The sequence below is a fragment of the Coniophora puteana genome, assembly GCF_000271625.1.
Source record: "Coniophora puteana RWD-64-598 SS2 unplaced genomic scaffold CONPUscaffold_1, whole genome shotgun sequence".
In the NCBI taxonomy this organism is placed as follows: domain Eukaryota; kingdom Fungi; phylum Basidiomycota; class Agaricomycetes; order Boletales; family Coniophoraceae; genus Coniophora; species Coniophora puteana.
The window spans coordinates 3,929,443-3,944,889 of record NW_006913053.1 but is presented as its reverse complement, the minus strand read 5'-3'; the positions used below and the strand labels follow the sequence as shown (position 1 = coordinate 3,944,889).

The 15,447-nt window shown below is 55.1% G+C and overlaps 7 protein-coding genes and 1 non-coding gene across 8 annotated transcripts; 4 read left to right on the top strand and 4 right to left on the bottom strand.

Annotated features, from left to right (window-relative positions):
* Nucleotides 1-412: 412 nt before the first annotated feature.
* CONPUDRAFT_116467 (uncharacterized protein) lies at nucleotides 413-1,710 on the top strand (the record flags this gene model as incomplete). Its single annotated transcript, XM_007765632.1, has 5 exons — nucleotides 413-586; nucleotides 639-935; nucleotides 986-1,023; nucleotides 1,078-1,396; nucleotides 1,432-1,710. The coding sequence occupies 5 exons, from the start codon at nucleotides 413-415 to the stop codon at nucleotides 1,708-1,710; spliced, it is 1,107 nt and encodes a 368-aa protein (XP_007763822.1).
* Nucleotides 1,711-3,662: 1,952 nt separating this feature from the next.
* CONPUDRAFT_69537 (uncharacterized protein) lies at nucleotides 3,663-5,077 on the top strand (the record flags this gene model as incomplete). The annotated part of the gene is made up of 6 exons (XM_007764520.1): nucleotides 3,663-3,842; nucleotides 3,902-4,186; nucleotides 4,238-4,274; nucleotides 4,334-4,653; nucleotides 4,711-4,857; nucleotides 5,015-5,077. The coding sequence occupies 6 exons, from the start codon at nucleotides 3,663-3,665 to the stop codon at nucleotides 5,075-5,077; spliced, it is 1,032 nt and encodes a 343-aa protein (XP_007762710.1).
* A 508-nt stretch (nucleotides 5,078-5,585) lies between these two features.
* On the bottom strand, nucleotides 5,586-7,246 carry CONPUDRAFT_141464 (homeobox-domain-containing protein). The gene is made up of 3 exons (XM_007765631.1): nucleotides 7,231-7,246; nucleotides 6,907-7,167; nucleotides 5,586-6,793 (listed from the first exon to the last, which is right to left on the bottom strand). Exons 2-3 carry the CDS (start codon nucleotides 7,131-7,133, stop codon nucleotides 5,797-5,799), a joined length of 1,224 nt encoding a protein of 407 aa, XP_007763821.1. The 5' UTR covers nucleotides 7,134-7,167; nucleotides 7,231-7,246; the 3' UTR covers nucleotides 5,586-5,796.
* A 221-nt stretch (nucleotides 7,247-7,467) lies between these two features.
* On the top strand, nucleotides 7,468-7,549 carry CONPUDRAFT_t7. Its single transcript has one exon. It is a non-coding gene; the product is annotated as a tRNA-Ser (tRNA).
* A 331-nt stretch (nucleotides 7,550-7,880) lies between these two features.
* On the bottom strand, nucleotides 7,881-9,354 carry CONPUDRAFT_134513 (ribosomal protein L2; the record flags this gene model as incomplete). The annotated part of the gene is made up of 2 exons (XM_007765630.1): nucleotides 7,881-8,178; nucleotides 8,237-9,354. 2 exons carry the CDS (start codon nucleotides 9,352-9,354, stop codon nucleotides 8,001-8,003), a joined length of 1,296 nt encoding a protein of 431 aa, XP_007763820.1. The 3' UTR covers nucleotides 7,881-8,000.
* Nucleotides 9,355-9,528: 174 nt separating this feature from the next.
* Nucleotides 9,529-11,612, top strand: CONPUDRAFT_134511 (TIP49-domain-containing protein). The gene is made up of 7 exons (XM_007765629.1): nucleotides 9,529-9,543; nucleotides 9,595-9,655; nucleotides 9,705-10,096; nucleotides 10,180-10,380; nucleotides 10,457-10,675; nucleotides 10,762-11,336; nucleotides 11,389-11,612. Exons 1-6 carry the CDS (start codon nucleotides 9,541-9,543, stop codon nucleotides 11,299-11,301), a joined length of 1,416 nt encoding a protein of 471 aa, XP_007763819.1. The 5' UTR covers nucleotides 9,529-9,540; the 3' UTR covers nucleotides 11,302-11,336; nucleotides 11,389-11,612.
* Nucleotides 11,613-11,840: 228 nt separating this feature from the next.
* Nucleotides 11,841-13,335, bottom strand: CONPUDRAFT_44705 (uncharacterized protein; the record flags this gene model as incomplete). Its single annotated transcript, XM_007764271.1, has 5 exons — nucleotides 11,841-12,335; nucleotides 12,435-12,612; nucleotides 12,690-12,727; nucleotides 12,782-13,062; nucleotides 13,149-13,335. 5 exons carry the CDS (start codon nucleotides 13,333-13,335, stop codon nucleotides 11,841-11,843), a joined length of 1,179 nt encoding a protein of 392 aa, XP_007762461.1.
* A 527-nt stretch (nucleotides 13,336-13,862) lies between these two features.
* Nucleotides 13,863-15,126, bottom strand: CONPUDRAFT_69532 (uncharacterized protein; the record flags this gene model as incomplete). The annotated part of the gene is made up of 5 exons (XM_007764519.1): nucleotides 13,863-14,111; nucleotides 14,249-14,316; nucleotides 14,378-14,585; nucleotides 14,868-14,966; nucleotides 14,992-15,126. The coding sequence occupies 5 exons, from the start codon at nucleotides 15,124-15,126 to the stop codon at nucleotides 13,863-13,865; spliced, it is 759 nt and encodes a 252-aa protein (XP_007762709.1).
* Nucleotides 15,127-15,447: the final 321 nt, after the last annotated feature.

Below are 15,447 nucleotides of genomic sequence, written 5' to 3'. Positions count from 1 at the left end.
CCAATCCATTGAGCGCTTGCCACCCAATATAGTTCAAGCTCAAGTTAGGTGCTTGCTTGAATCGGAACAAGGTACGATGGGAGCCACCCGCCACAGCCTGAGAGATGCACTTCCAAAACAAGGGTGCCTCCCGGGGAGTTACAGCACTGACCTACCATATATGGTCTCATTTACTGTTGTTTTGGCGACGCGGAGCTCACGCTGACAGAATTTGTAACTCCGATTAGACCCACTTGAGCTGTTGTTGTGCTGAGTTTGCACGTATGGTCCCTTATGAAACCCAGCATAAAGGCGCGTTGCTTGTAACGGCCTCCCTTCATACGCGTTGTCTCCAGCCTTGAGCGTGGGTCCTGGAACCACAGGTATGAGCGCCGTACTCTACGAATAGACTCCTTGCTTACGCACCACCAGGATGAGCTCAGACGATCGCCCCCTCAAAGAAGAAGAGCAGTGGTGGGCCAGTCACCATGATTGGCTGGCTAGCTCCGGGTATCAGCTACGTCCGCGATACACCCCAGGGTGGGTGCCGTCTTGGAAGGGTTCAAAGAAGAGATGGTATGATGCCGAGGATGGGATTCGACCTCAGGTGAGTATCGTCGACTCCCTTTTCGAGGCGCGTGTTTTCACGTGGCTGTCAGAATAGTTATAGCATCATGGACGCAATCCGGAAAGAGGATGGCGCCTTTGTGACTATGAAACGGTTTCGTTGTGATATACACCCATTCGAAAAGGACGTCGCGGAGTTCTTCTCCCGGGACGAGTTAGCCTCCGATCCCAAGAATCACTGTGTCAAAGTCATCGAGTTCCTTCAAGTTCCGGATGGCAATCCGGATAGCAAAATTATCATCATCGTAATGCCTTTGCTTCGAGACATTGACGATCCGATGTTCGAAACGGTGGGAGAGCTGATGGGCTGCTTACAGCAACTGTTTGAGGTAACATCCAACCTTCGTTCGTTACGCCTCTTTGACGTCATATAATCCAGGGTCTACAGTTCATGCATAAACATCACGTTGCTCATCGGTACGTATACTCCATACTGTAGAACCAAATCACTCACCTTGCTGCCCGGTGAAGGGATTGCAATCGGCGAAACGCTATGATGGATGCTAGCTCAATGTATATCGACCCATGGCATCCTGTCTACCCTGACAAGAGGCGTGACAACTTCACCAAGGATGCCAGACACCATAGTCGTACTCAGCGCCCGCCAAAGTACTACTGGATTGACTTTGGCCTCTCTCGTCAATTCGACGCGAGCGAGACCAACCCTCTAGCAGATCCTATTATAGGCGGTGACAAGAGCGTTCCCGAGTTTCGGGAGATAACTGGGCCAGTCAACCCCTTCCCCACGGACGTCTACTACCTCGGTAACCTGGTCAAACAGGAATATTTAGTGGTAAGCACCTCATCAAGTGCACTGTTACGCAGGAGTTGATCGCCTCGTATAAGGGTACCGAAGGGTTAGAGTTTCTGCACTCATTGATATACGACATGGTACACGAGGATCCGAGCCAGCGACCTACCATGGACGAGGCTCTAAAACGATTTGAGGAGCTCCGCAGTGACTTGACGACGTCACAGCTAAGGTCTGTGTTACAGTTCACAACGCCAGGTCGTAGAAAGTATTTCCGAGATATGGTGTCCCATTGGCTACAGCGGCTGTGGTACATACTGCTACAGCTTCCCGCTGTTCCTTCAACTGACTAAGGTCGTCTACTTACTTTCGTTGAGACGCGAGGCTGGAGTTTCGAACATGCCATCATAGATACGCCACTCGTACTCTAGTGTTGTTTTGTTATCTATATACGGTACAATATCTTGCGGAGCGAGAATCATTGTTTCGTCGATGAGAGTCATGAGTAAAGTCTGACTTTTGGCGCGATAGTCCGTTACGCGAGCGTCTACGGGAAGTGCGGGCCAACGCGACGGATGAAAGAACCGAGACGCGGTGTCGGAGTTTTTTTACGGTGACCGCGCCGTCCCGCGCCCTTTCACTTGGGGCAAATGCCGTTATTACCTCCGAGAATATCATTTCAGAAATCTATTGAAAAGCAAAAGTTCGCTAATCAATTTTCACGAGGAAGGAAAATTCATCACTGCAGAGAATTCACCGGAGAAGGAAAAATATAATTGATGACTCAGCCATTTGGCGGGGGCTCGGAGGCACTTAATCCGTATCAGGCAATGTGATAGGATAACTTTTGCAATGGATTTTCCTCGGGAAAAAACCAGTTGACAGATGTTTGCACCTCGATGGATTCTTGATCGATATTCTGGTAGGTAATATCGGCGTTTGCCCGTAGTGTTTGTAATTTGACATCCTCGCGTCGTAACCACGTGTACGTATATCGCCACGTCTCCATGCTCCTCTGCTCCCTAACATATCCTCTGCTCGATGCCGAACGTTCAGGTCAAGAAGAACCCCCCATCTTTTACGACTTTTGGCCCCAAGGATGAGTCAAGTATGTAATGTGTTGTCCTCTATAATTATCTCATATTGTCTTACCTTCGTTTCACCTTCCTGGATTCTGTCAGACACAGGCTCTCCGAATCAGTCAGCAAGTTGGGTACCTTAGGCCTTAACTCTCGCTACGACGCCGAAGATGAATCCGGAAGACCGAAGCCTTAATTACTCGGAGCGTTGGAGGGCCGACCATTATGATTGGCTGGACGAACGTGGTTATCAGCTGCGCCCGCGATACGCACCAGGCTGGGTTGTATCTTGAGTGAACACGAGGAAGGAGCAGTGGGACGCTGAGGATGGAGTATACCAAAAAGTACGTCGCCGTACTTCATCTTCCCTATCATATGTTTGACAGTGGGTTCAACCTTTTCAGCCCAGCGCCGTGATCATGGACGCGACGCATAAATCTGATGGTGCATTTGTTACGCTGAAGCGAGTCGACCACGAGAGAAACCCTCACGAGCAGGGAAACGCTGGGTATCTTCAGTAGGACTCTTTGGACCCGAAGAACCATTGCGTGAAGACCCTTGAGCTTGAATACCTATTATTACCTGACGGCGGCACAATCTTTGTACATAATGCCCATGCTCCGAGAATATGATAATCCCACGTTCGAAACAGTAGGGGAGTTCATTAATCATTGACTGCTTACAGTAGCTCTTCGAGGTCAAGCGTGCTTCTACATCACGTCACTCTCGACATCGCATCCTCTCGATATTCTAGGAGCTACATTTTATGCATGAACGCCACGTAGCTCACCGGTACTCTTTTTTTTCTTGGTTCGAAGCATCTCCTTGACAACTTATTCCTCACCAAAGAGACTGTAATCCGCGAAACGCTATGATGGACGCGGGTTCTATGTTTCGAGATCCAAGGCACACTGTTTGTATATCTAATAGATGCGATAGCGCCCTAACAGAGGCCAAGCATTAGTTCAGGCCGTCAATGAGTCAACTCGTCTAACAACACCCCGCGACTCAGTCAGGGGTAAGCGCAGCGCGCTCAGATGCGACGTCACCAGCTTCTGGTGAACACGCTCTTGTGTGGACTTAACACAAAAGCACGCTCTTGGAATGTCGTCCTCATCACTGCCTCGACTTCTTCTTGAACCTCCATTCTGCCCGCTAGCTCGACGCCTCACGCTTCACGGAAGATACGTTCCACCGTCCCTTCTTTGTGACTTGTGGCATCCAGGATGGGTGAAGACGAACCATACAACGAGCTCAGCAACGTGGAACTCTGGTGGGTCCAGCACTACGAGTGGCTAGACACTCAAGGATATCAATTACGCCCACGATATGCGCCGGGATGGGTTCCTTCATGGGAAAAGAACTCGAAGATATCCAAGTACGAAATAGAGGATGGGGTGTGGCTAGTACGTCAAACCAACGCTCCGTACGAGAGCATGCTGAATCTAGGACCTCTCCCTTGTAGCCCACCGGCCATACCATGGACGCGACTCGGAAATCTGACGGCACATTCGTTGCACTCAAACGTGTAGAACGTGATAAGCACCCTTTCGAGGAAGAAATCGCAGAGTTCCTTCAAAGCGACGAATTGGCGTCCGACCGCCGGAACCACTGCGTAAAGGTCGTCGAGACGCTCGAGCTACCTGACCGTAGCAACATAATCCTTGTTATGCCCTTGCTTCGAGGTTACGATGACCCTATGTTTCAGACGGTTGGGGAACTAGTTGATTGCTTACAGCAGCTCTTTGAGGTAACTGCCTATCGCTTTGTCTCCACTCTTGACTAACATTTTCCGTGACAGGGTTGCAATTCATGCATGAAAACCACGTGGCTCACCGGTACGGGGTCCTGCAATTACTCAGTCGCATTCTTTGATCATTACCTTACTGTTCAAGAGACTGTAACCCGCGGAACGCTATGATGGATGCGGGTTCCATGTATCCTAGTCCATGGCATCCTGTTGACACGGACCGGAAGCGCAACGACGTTATGGAGATTGTCGGACATTACAGTCGCACCGAACGACCCCCGACCTATTACTGGATCGATTTCGGCATATCTCGTCGATTTGACCCTAGCGAAACTCATCCATTGGCCAACCCTATTATAGGTGGCGACAAGACTGCCCCGGAATTTCAGGACATTACTGGGCCCGTCAACCCGTTCCCCACTGACGTCTACTACGTCGGTAACCTCGTGCGAGAAGAATTTCTTCAGGTGAGCTCCTTCCGTCGCATATTCTTAGCGAGTCCATGCCGAATAAGCAAAACTCAGGTTATGGACGGTCTGGAATTCCTAGAGCCACTCATCAAAGACATGGTTCAAGACGATCCCTCCAAACGGCCCGACATGAACGAGGTCGTGAGACGGTTTGAGGACATCCGCAATGGGCTAAGTTATTCGCAACTTCGTACTGGACTGGTATTCCGGTCAAGTGTTAACCGGAAACGTCTTCGCCGCGCTTTTACCCATTGGTTGCAGCGCTTACGTTATATTATCTTGAGGCTCCCCCCCATCCCTTCTAAATCGTAGGATTGTCTACTTCGTCGTGCTTAATATATTCATTGGGTTATGATAGACTTATATTCCCATTATCGCCGCCATAATAACAAGGAGGTTTTCTTCGCCTTCGTCGGCTTGATGCAGTGCACTGAAATCCACTGGCGCATTGTCGGAGGGTGGGCCTGTTTGGCGCGGCGCAGCCAGCACCTTAACTTGACCTTTTCATAACACTTGTTGGGCCTGTATCTGTTCATTGGTCGAACACTGGTTCATCTTTCGCTCAGGGGAGCTTCTCGTTGCCTTTTCATTTTATGGACGAATGAAAAAAGGCGAATTATTCAGAGAACTCAGTAAGAATGAGCGCTGAGCGCTTGAGCTCTGGATGGCTGAATGCTACGAAGCCAGACGGCCAAGGATACTAGCTGCGCCCACGATCGTACCAATTTGCGCGTAGCTGGTTGAGGGCAGGTCGGATCATAGTGTGACGGCCAGGAGCTTGGAAGGCGTTGACAGTATATGTCGGACGTTGCTCGACTTTATTAGATGCCATGAGTCGTCCGTTCAGTGGCATAAACATACCATCATCATAGCAATAAGATTATTCAAGGATATGTACAAACTTCCCTATTCTATATACATGGGTGATGCTAATGTCGTGAACGCTGCTGATGCTATCTGCGTAATGCCGAAATCGAAGCAATGCGTATGTGATGAGAGTACAGTTCATAAAACATGAGGACGTGTCATAAAGGATATAATGGATGCATATGTGCATTCGATAATATACCACATTTTAAAATTGGAAAACCGGAGGGAATCCTCTCAACGGGGGCGTTGAAGTCCATGATGGAGAGCGTCTCAACCTCGTCGACCGAGACCACAGAGTATGAGCGCGGCATCCATCACGTCGTCTTGCACCTGCATCGGCGCTGGGTCGGGCTTCTTGACTTCGACGGGCAGCGCCTTTAGCAAGGCCGACTCCGGCAGAGATCGAGTGCGGGGGATAAGCCTCCGCCCCGCACCCGCGTCGCGTGGCCAACCGTAGTCCTCGGACGTCAAACTGCCTGATGGCGTGATCGCCTCCATCTCCTCGTCCTCGGTCTCGTCTCCGCCCATCACGACATCAGCGCCCGCACGTGGCGCGTGGAAGGGGTCGTCGTCCGTCCCTTGTCCCGCGCCCGCGCCCACGCTCGCGCGTGCTTTGCTCTTGCTGCTGCTGCTGCTGGCGGCGGCCTTCTTGCGGCCCGCGACGCGCGCAGCCGCACACGCCCACTCGAGTGTCGTGCGTCCGCCCGTCCGCGAGCGGGCGCGCGAGCCGACGAAGTCGATGTACTCGCGCTCGCGCGACGGCGGGGAGTTGGTGGGGCCCAGAGGGGACGAGGGCATGCTCTCCCACAGGGCTGCGCCCTCGCGGCGTTTGCTGGGCGTCTGTGGGGTCGCGGGGCAGCTGGAGTCGGGGGGCTCATCGTATTCGGTGCTGTTGTATCGGGACTCGGAGAGGGATGCGATGCCGTCGAGCGTGGGGCGCCGGGAGGGCGTGCGGGTCGTCAGGGGGCGGCTGCTGCGCGGGGCGGAGAGGGTGCGTTGGCGGGGGTGGGCATGAGGGACGTGGCTGGACAAAGAGACGTTGGAGAGTGTGCGGGATGGACGAGAGAAGGTAGGGTGCGGGGTAGAGAGGGCGCGTCCTTGGGAGACGGACGGCAGTGGGATAATGCTGGTCGTACCGGGCGCTGAGAGGGGAATATGGTTGCCTGCTTCTGAGAAGACGTTGGGCCCGTTGGTCGCATGGTGTAGAGCCAGCTTGCGCTCCATCTGGCGTTTGTTTTGAAACCATATCGTGACGGACTTCATCTCCCTAGAAACAAACAATTCCGAGTCAGCGCCGGCGGGCAACGGAACAGAATGAAAACACGAGGCAGGCTTCGCAAAGGAGGCAGTAAACAAACGGAGAAACCATTGAACACGTACATTCCGGCAGACCGAGCCAAGGTCTCGCGTTCCTCCCGCGTCGGGTGGGAGGTGGCGTGAAAGAGCTGCTCAAGCATCGTCAGCTGGAGACTGGAGAAGCGTTTGCGCGTGCGACGGGCCGCATCTTCCGCGACAATGTTGAGCATCGACGCCGAACCCGAGGCGGTCGTCGAGGTGGAGCATACGCTCGTCTCGGAGGACGTGCGCGCGAGCGATTGCAAACTCATAATGATAAAGTTCGCAGGGTCGGTCGTTATGTTACTACAAGTAGTTGTTAGTTAGTACGACAGGAATAAAGAGAGTAGGGAAGGGTAAAGAGCTTACATAGATTGTGTTGCCAGCAGAATGCGGTGAGAGTGATGACAAACAAGAAAGAGAGAGGTGAAAGATGAAGGACTGGGATGCGTTCGAATTTAAGCGGCCTTACTACGCGCACGCGTTCACCAAACGGACGCGCGGCGGAGTTCAAACGCATTAGCACGTGACTCACCCCACGACGCGTCTCTGTGGGAAAATGTGCACCTCCCATCATGATGGCATTCAGCGGACAGGGCTTTGGAAGGCGCTATAGCTAAGTGGTTACAGCGACAGATTAGAAATCTGTTCCTCTTCGAGGGCGCAGGTTCGAATCCTGCTGGCGTCGTTCGTCCAATGGGAGCCATCTCTTTTTTCTCAGAGCTTTAATCAAGTATCTTCCGATGACTTGGCGTTGTATGCTCTGGTGGTTCTGATCCGTTGGACCTTTGATGCAACCGAAGTAGTCAATGAAAGCTCACATCCCCAGTGTTATCTCTCATTAAGTATTTTACATCAATAAATGATATTCCGCCTCACATTTTTCCCATGGCAGACCTTACTCTTTAGGTCTCTTCGGAAGCCGATGTACCAGAACCAGGAGTACCGTTAGGCTTCGGTACAACAAAATGTTCACCTTGTGCACAACCACTGAAGAAGCTCAGCCTAACGCAAGGAGCGGCGTGCATGAGATCGGATTAGCATATATGCTGAATTAACACAGTATGAATCATGTATCGTTACTCTAAAGACGGTGCGGTGCTGGAGATGAGGTTGCACAAAAATGTCGTCATCGTCTATCAGTTGCCTCCTGCGCGCTTGGCCTTGCCGCGGGGACGCTCCTTGACAACCATCTTGTTGCCGTCCTTGTCCTTGGGCCTGCGCGTGCGCTTGCCCTTGGTAGGCCAGCCCCAGACGGAGACGGGGTGCTTGTTCGACTTGGAGCGGCCACGACCACCACCGTGAGGATGGTCACATCTAGTTATTTAAGGCGTCAGAAAAGGAGGCTGCGACAATACGGAAGGAGGGGACGTACGCGTTCATAGCCACACCACGGACACTCGGTCTCCTGCCCAGCCAGCGACTCCGCCCTGCCTTGCCCAGCTGGCGCTCGTGGTGGTTCACGTTGCTAACCTTGCCGATGGCGGCACAGCACACGGAGAGGACCTTGCGGACTTCGCCGCTCTGCAGGCGGACGTGGACGTACTTGCCGTTGGGCTCGTGCACCATCAGCTGCGCCCACGCGCCCGCCGAGCGCACGAGCACACCCGGCCCCGCGGGGCGCAGCGCGATGTTGTGGATCGTCGTGCCGACGGGGACGAGCCGGAGGGGAACAAAGTTGCCCGGGCGGATGGTCTTGTTGCGCAGAATACCGATCATGAGCGCGTGCGCGGTCGCCGCGTCCGAGCCTGCCGCGCGCGCCCGCGCGTCGTCCTCCGCGGAGCTGGCGGTGGCGGTAGCGTGACCGGACGCGACGCGCGGCGCGGTGATGCGCTCGAGCTCCTCGGGTGTAACGCCCGGAGCGTAGTCGGGCGGGATGCCGGACCGGAAGCTCTCGACGGTGTCGCCCGCGCGGAGGCCGTCGCTCGCGAGGATGTATGACCAGCGTTTGGAGTCGCGGTTCTTCACGAGGGCGATGTGCGCGGAGCGGCCTGGGTCGTATTCGATGCGGACGACGTCGCAGACGCCGCTGTCTTTGCGCTCGAAGTCGACGAGGCGGATGCGGCGGCGGTGGCCTCCACCGCGCCAGCGAACGGTGATGCGGCCGGTGTTGTTACGGCCACCGTTCTTGCGCTGGGCGATGGTGAGGTCACGGACGGGTCTGCCAGCCCAGAGGTGGTCATTGATGGGCTGGCGGCGATGACGCAGGCCGGGCGTGACAGGTTTGTAGGTCTTGTATTTCTGGATGTTGAGGTCGAGGGAGGCGGCTTTGGGAACGTCGCGCTTTGAGCCTTTGTAGAGTGCCTTTTCTCTAGATGGGAAGTCGGACTGTGGTGGAACGGGGACGACGTTGGCGTATGAGCGGGAAGAGGTGAAGTTGGAGGAGAGTGCGGAGGAGAGGGATGGCGTGAAGGTGGGGAGGACGCGGGCCGAGGTGCTTGGGAGTGCTGCACGCAACGGCGAGCCCCGTGCGAGGGTCCTTAAAGCAAACATTGTGTGTTAGAAAAACAATGTGCCCAAGGTGAACGTCGTCCAGAAAACAGAGGACGGGGCGAGTGTGTCTCGGGTCGGTGTCCGGATGCAAAAAAGTCGCGTCCTGGGTTCTCGTGTTTGGTCGAACAAATAAAGACCGACGCGCTCTCCTCGAGCTCAAGCCCCTGCTCACAACACGCGACGACCATGGCAAGTATTTTCGCTTTTGCCAGCTCACACTCGCTCACGATGACAATGTAGGCTGCCCAAATATCAACAGGAACGTCCGAGATCCGCGACATCACCAAGATGGAGCGCATAGGTGCGCACGTCCCTCCCTCTCTCATGCATGAATCCTTAACACTCTACAGGCGCCCACTCCCACATCCGTGGTCTCGGCCTCGACGACCGGCTCGAGCCCCGCGCCTCCTCCCAGGGCATGGTCGGCCAAGGAAAAGCGCGCAAGGCAGCCGGCATGATCATCCGTATGGTCCAGCAGGGGCGCATCGCCGGCCGCGCCATCCTCTTCGCCGGCCCTCCCTCGACGGGCAAGACCGCCATCGCGATGGGCATGGCCCAGACACTTGGCTCCGACGTGCCTTTTACCAGCATTGCCGCGAGCGAGGTTTTCTCGCTGTCCATGTCCAAGACCGAGGCGCTTACGCAGGCTATTCGAAGGAGTATTGGCGTGAGGATCAAGGAGGAGACGGAGTTGATCGAGGGCGAGGTTGTGGAGATTCAGATCGACCGGAGTCTTACCGGGGTGCGTTTCTCGGGTTTGTCAGATCTTCCAGCGCGTGCTGACACTCGTCGTGCTGTGACGCGTCCTTTCCATGCACTATACAGGCAACGAAGACGGGCAAGCTAACGATCAAGACAACCGACATGGAGACTGTCTACGACCTTGGCACGAAGATGATTGATGCCCTTTCAAAAGAGAAAGTTCTCGCCGGCGACGTTATTGCCATTGACAAAACCTCGGGACGCGTCACCAAGCTCGGCCGCTCGTTCGCTCGTTCTCGGGATTACGACGCTATGGGTGCTGACGTACGTCTCCTCCCTTCTCCTTCGCGTTCTACGTACCTTTCGGGCTGCTGGTTTAACTTTCTCTTCCTTTTTCTAGACGAAATTCGTCCAAACTCCGGAAGGCGAAGTCCAGCGTCGCAAAGAAGTCGTCCACACCGTCTCGCTGCATGAGATCGACGTCATCAACTCGCGTACGCAGGGCTTCCTCGCCCTCTTCGCGGGCGACACTGGTGAGATTCAGCCAGAACTCCGCGCACAGATCGACGCGCGCGTCGCGGAGTGGCGGGAGGAGGCAAAAGCAGAGATCGTCCCTGGTGTAAGCCCGTCCCTTCCCTGACCCCACACCCGCCCCCAGATTTGTACCCATGCACACTCTCTAAACGTCAATGAACCCGTACACAGGTCCTCTTCATCGACGAAGTGCACATGCTCGACGTCGAATGCTTCTCCTTCCTCAACCGCGCGCTCGAGAGCACCCTCGCGCCGCTCGTCGTCATGGCCTCCAACCGGGGCATCGCGCGCATCCGCGGCACACACACCTCCGCACCGCACGGGCTCCCCGCGGACCTGCTCGACCGCGCGCTCATCGTCTCCACGCGGCCGTACACGGCGGACGACATCGCGGAGATCGTGCACATCCGGTGCGAGGAGGAGGACGTGCGGCTGAGTGACGACGCGCGGGACGTGCTGACGAGCATGGCGGAGCAGACGACGCTGAGGTACGCGTTGCAGCTGATCGCGTGTGCGCAGGTGCTCGCGAGGCAGAGGCGGGCGGAGGCGGTGGGCGTGGAGGATCTAAGGCGGGCGTATGGGTATTTTATGGATGAGAAGAGGAGCGTGCAGTGGTTGAAGGAGCAGCAGGGGAATTTGATGTTTGAGGAGAGTCTTCCGGATGGAGCGGGCGCTGTGGTGCCGGAGGGAGATACGATGGATAGTACGTAGGGGTGCTTGAGCTCCGGGGAGGTAAAAGTAGTTTAGTGAGTCTCTTTCAATTGTTCTGGGGATGGCGGAGCTGACGTTTGGGTGTAGAAATCTATCTGTCTTGCTTGCTATCGCTTGTTAATCCAGACCTTGTAGCTGTATCTCTAAAGATCAGGCGACTGAGGCCTCGACGAGTCGAATACCGAGCAGCCTCGTTGAAAATTTCGATTCAGCCTACGGCTTTGCAAAACACTGGATTGTATAGAATCAGAGGGAGATCGAGATTATATATTCAGACCAGCCAAGTACGGTACGGTACGATAATGATGTGCAAGGAGAGTGCAATATATGCTATCCAATCATGGTCCAAATGCGATATAGACAATGCGCAGCGAGCCCAAAGCAAAGAAAGGAGTGAGATGCAGCAGATATGAGCAAATGTCCAAAGTCCAAAGCGACATCGAGAGCATGAAGGAGCGTGTCGAGTAAGATTTACGAGAATAGAGACAGGTGGTCGTGGATATGGGGGAAGAATGAAGCCAGTCAAAACACGAACACGATCAGCCACGGATCGGCCTCCTCGGGATAGCTGGCGCCCTCGTCAACATGTACTTGACAGAACGCACCCAGTCCGCCAAGGTCGCGCAGATCTTCTTCGGCGCATTGCGCGCTGCCTTGTCGCGCGGTATAAGCGGCTCGCGCATTCTAGACTGGCGCGACGCGTTGCAGATAGCATTCAGGCGCCGCGCCGCGCCGTCGGACCTGGGCCGCAGCTCAGGGTCATCGGCGACCATGTCGTCGACGAGGGAGACGAGGAAGTTGAGGTTCTTGTTGGGCTGTTCGTGTATATCAGTAAGCACCGCGCTCGCGGCAAGACGTAAGAAAGGAGGGGAAGCACGCACCTCGATAAACGTGCGCAGCACGAACATCCCCAAACAGTACACGTCCACCGCATACGGATCGACGAGACCCCGCTCCCTGTCCCCGTACGCCTCCCTATTCGGATCCGCCAGATCCGGGTCCACCCACTCCTCCCCGTTGGCGAGCGCCTCGGCCTGCGCAGCCGCCCTCGAAGCGGCTCTCGCGTGCGCGTGCTTGATCTCGGGCGCGGCCTTGCTCGTGTGGATCTCGAGCGCGGGCAGGCGCGGGTGCACGTCGCTGAAGGTGCGCGCGTGCGCGAAGTCGACCCAGTAGTACGTCGGCGCGCGCTCCGTGCGCCGGAAGTATTTGGCGCGCCGGGTGTAGTTTGGCTTGAGCGCGGGCTGCTGTGGGTGCCAGCCCTCGGGGTACATGGGGGTGCCGTCCATCATGATGTTCGTGGAGGTGCAGTCGCTGTACGCGGGGTGGGGATCGGTATGAGTGATCAAGGATGAAGGTGTTTGAATAGGGGTAGGGAAGAGGGGACGTACAAATGGGCGACGCCGTTATCGTGCATAAAGCCCAGACCCTTCACGATGTTAGCTCGCGAACACAACTGAGAAAAGACTGAATCCAAACACACATCAAAGATCTGCTGCAAAAAATCGATGGCCTCGCCCACAGTATCGAACTCCGGATCCGCGAACCGGCGCAAGAGCGGCATCACCAGGATGGCCTCGTCCCCATCATTGAGAACAGGCAAAACCTCGTAGACGGGCACGCAGTGGTTGTTGTGGTTCGCCGCGCGCTCGCCGGACGAGAACAAGTTGACGATGGACTCCTCGTTCGGGTGCTGCCGCTTGTTGATGCGCTTGAGGCAGACGGGCTTGCCGTCCTGGTTCGTCGCGTCCATCGTTCGGTGGGCTGACTGTCGAATACCGAGGGTGGGTGTGACGGTGATCAGTACGAGCGAATGAGGGATAGGGAAGCAAGTAACGGGAGAGATAGACGTACGATAGCGGGCTGGCCATCCTCGGCGTTGTACCACTCTGTGGTGCTGCCCTCCCAGGAGGGCACCCACTTTGGTGCGTACCGGGGACGCAGCGTGTAGCCGTTGTCCGCGAGGAACTCGTAGTGGTCCGCCCACCAGCGTTCGTCGTCGGTGAGGACCGTGTTCTTCTCGGGAGATGGAGACATCTCTGAGTGATCTCTGTGAAAAGGGGGGTTAGTAAGTTTACTTGTTGAGTATGTTGCAGGCTTGAAGGTTAGTATGGGGAAAGAGGCGAGGAGGCCGCGAGGGTCGTGTTTTAATAACGCTGAGGCTTGCTTGCCTTTCTCAGAATGAGACAGTGGAGTGTGGTCTGTTCTCAAATTAGCTGGGTCGGTGTTGTGTCAGACCGAGTCGGTCGAGTGAGAGAAAGGAGAAAGAGAGTCGGAGGGTCGAGTCCATGTCTGAGTCTGTACCTGACGTGTAGCGCGATCGAAGTCGCTCCTCGTGGTGTCGTTACAAGGCGCGCGTTTCCCGAAATTGATTGGTCAACGCCACGAATACGCCACGAGGCGCGCGCGTTTGCGTCGCCCCAAAGTCGCGCCTCCAGACTCGGAACCTCGGACGCGTTTAGAGTCCTCTTACTGTCCTCTTCCAATGTTTCCTCGAATTCGCAAAAGCAAGAGAAATGTAGATTGATATCTTCAGTGACATATACAGAATCCTCTAATACCTTTCAAGACGACTGGCTATCATCACTGAAGGTACTCTGGAGCTCCGAGTCTTCAGAGTCAGACAGCAGACACTCGTCGTCCGTCTCGCCTTCGTTGTCGTCTATGTCTTCGCAGTTCGACTCTTCCTTGTCCAAGTCCCAACAACTCGAATGGTGAGTGAGCTTGTCGACCTTGTCAATATGGTACACTCCGGTGACTATCATGCCCCTATACCGCCCCTCCGCACATTCCGTCGCTAAGGCCGCCTCCAGCTAAAACGGGCGTTGCCCCCTATTTCTGCAGGTGTGCGGGCACAGGTCTCACAGATATGTCCTGCTCGACCCTGGCTGTCTCTCGCAGATATGATGTCGTGTACTCCGCTGCCGGCGTTCAGGACGTACCGACTTACAGAGGAGGAGGCCATGTCTTCTATCCAAGAGAAAATGATTGCTTGTATTGAGCGCCACACAAATTGGTCTACCAGTAAGCTTTGAACACGACATGTAAGTAGAACAAGAAGCAGAACTTCTGTGCTCACCGACAAAGTCCCTTCGGGAGCATGTATACAGATCATAGAGAAGAGCACCGTTCTCGTCGCGAAACTGCTCCGTTGCGCCTTTCAACAATTCCAGCGCGGAGGACCATACCATACTGTCTCCTTCAGACATGTACAGATCCCCATGCGTCTCGGATAACGCGTTGTCAAAGTATCCATCGTGAAAGTCAAAAAGCTCGAGACCTCGCCACTTCAACAGGGAGGCAGCAACGATTTCAGGACACAGCGCACGAGCGTCTTGGCCTAAATTACCAACCCAGCAAGCCTCCTTGATGGACCTACAAAGAAGCTCGCGGCGTCTCGGCGCGTCGACAAGCGGCGTAAACCAGACTTTGGCGCTGTGTGCACAGGGCATCCCAGGAGACCTGTAAATACCCCTGGCATTTCGGGAGCACAACCGGTGATTTGAGAGCGCCGCCGACCGAAATGCGCGCACGAAGTCGCGGGCGTCTTGGGTCACCGATCTGCTCACCTGCGCGCGATTGTGAAACCTTGCGGACCATCCAAAGATGTCCTTCGCTGTCACAGTGACCTGAAGCTGTTTAATGCCCTTGTCCCAGTCGCGGACCCACTTGTCGCGGTCCGACGACACGCACGTCCACGGCTGTGAAGGCTCCCCTCTCGTTCACCCACGCAGATTTGCTGTTGTCTAGTCGGTACGCATTTCCGGGATACTGGGATATTGCAACGATGTCTTGAATAGTGCTCTCGAGTTCACCCTGGAGGCTCATCTGCCACTGCTTTGGCTACGTCGGTCTGCATTCACAGAGCGGAAAAGGTAATCTGACCTTCTTCAAGCGTTGGGCACAGTTTGACTGTAACACCTCTTTATGAAATCCGCCGCGCCTCGGTTGACGCTAAAATATTGTCCACCAACAGTGGGCCGCACAAGCTGCGCCCCAACACGTTCCATCTTCGCGTCAACTCATCCCTCACAACATATCCATGCACTTAGCTACTGCAGATCCTAGCCCAATTTTTTATTCGCCCACCAGCGTTGAATGAATGAATGTTCATATTAATGTCCAGGAGGGGAATGTACCCTAAGATGG

Excerpts from the sequence above, each read along its gene's own strand:
- CONPUDRAFT_134511 (XM_007765629.1), top strand. Across the intron at positions 10,097-10,179 it reads TCGACCGGAGTCTTACCGGG|GCAACGAAGACGGGCAAGCT; the intron begins GTGCGTTTCTCG and ends TGCACTATACAG. Across the intron at positions 10,676-10,761 it reads AAGCAGAGATCGTCCCTGGT|GTCCTCTTCATCGACGAAGT; the intron begins GTAAGCCCGTCC and ends ACCCGTACACAG.
- CONPUDRAFT_141464 (XM_007765631.1), bottom strand. The coding sequence starts at position 7,133 with ATGAGTTTGCAATCGCTCGCGCGCACGTCCTCCGAGACGAGCGTATGC. Across the intron at positions 6,794-6,906 it reads TTGGCTCGGTCTGCCGGAAT|GGAGATGAAGTCCGTCACGA; the intron begins GTACGTGTTCAA and ends GTTTGTTTCTAG.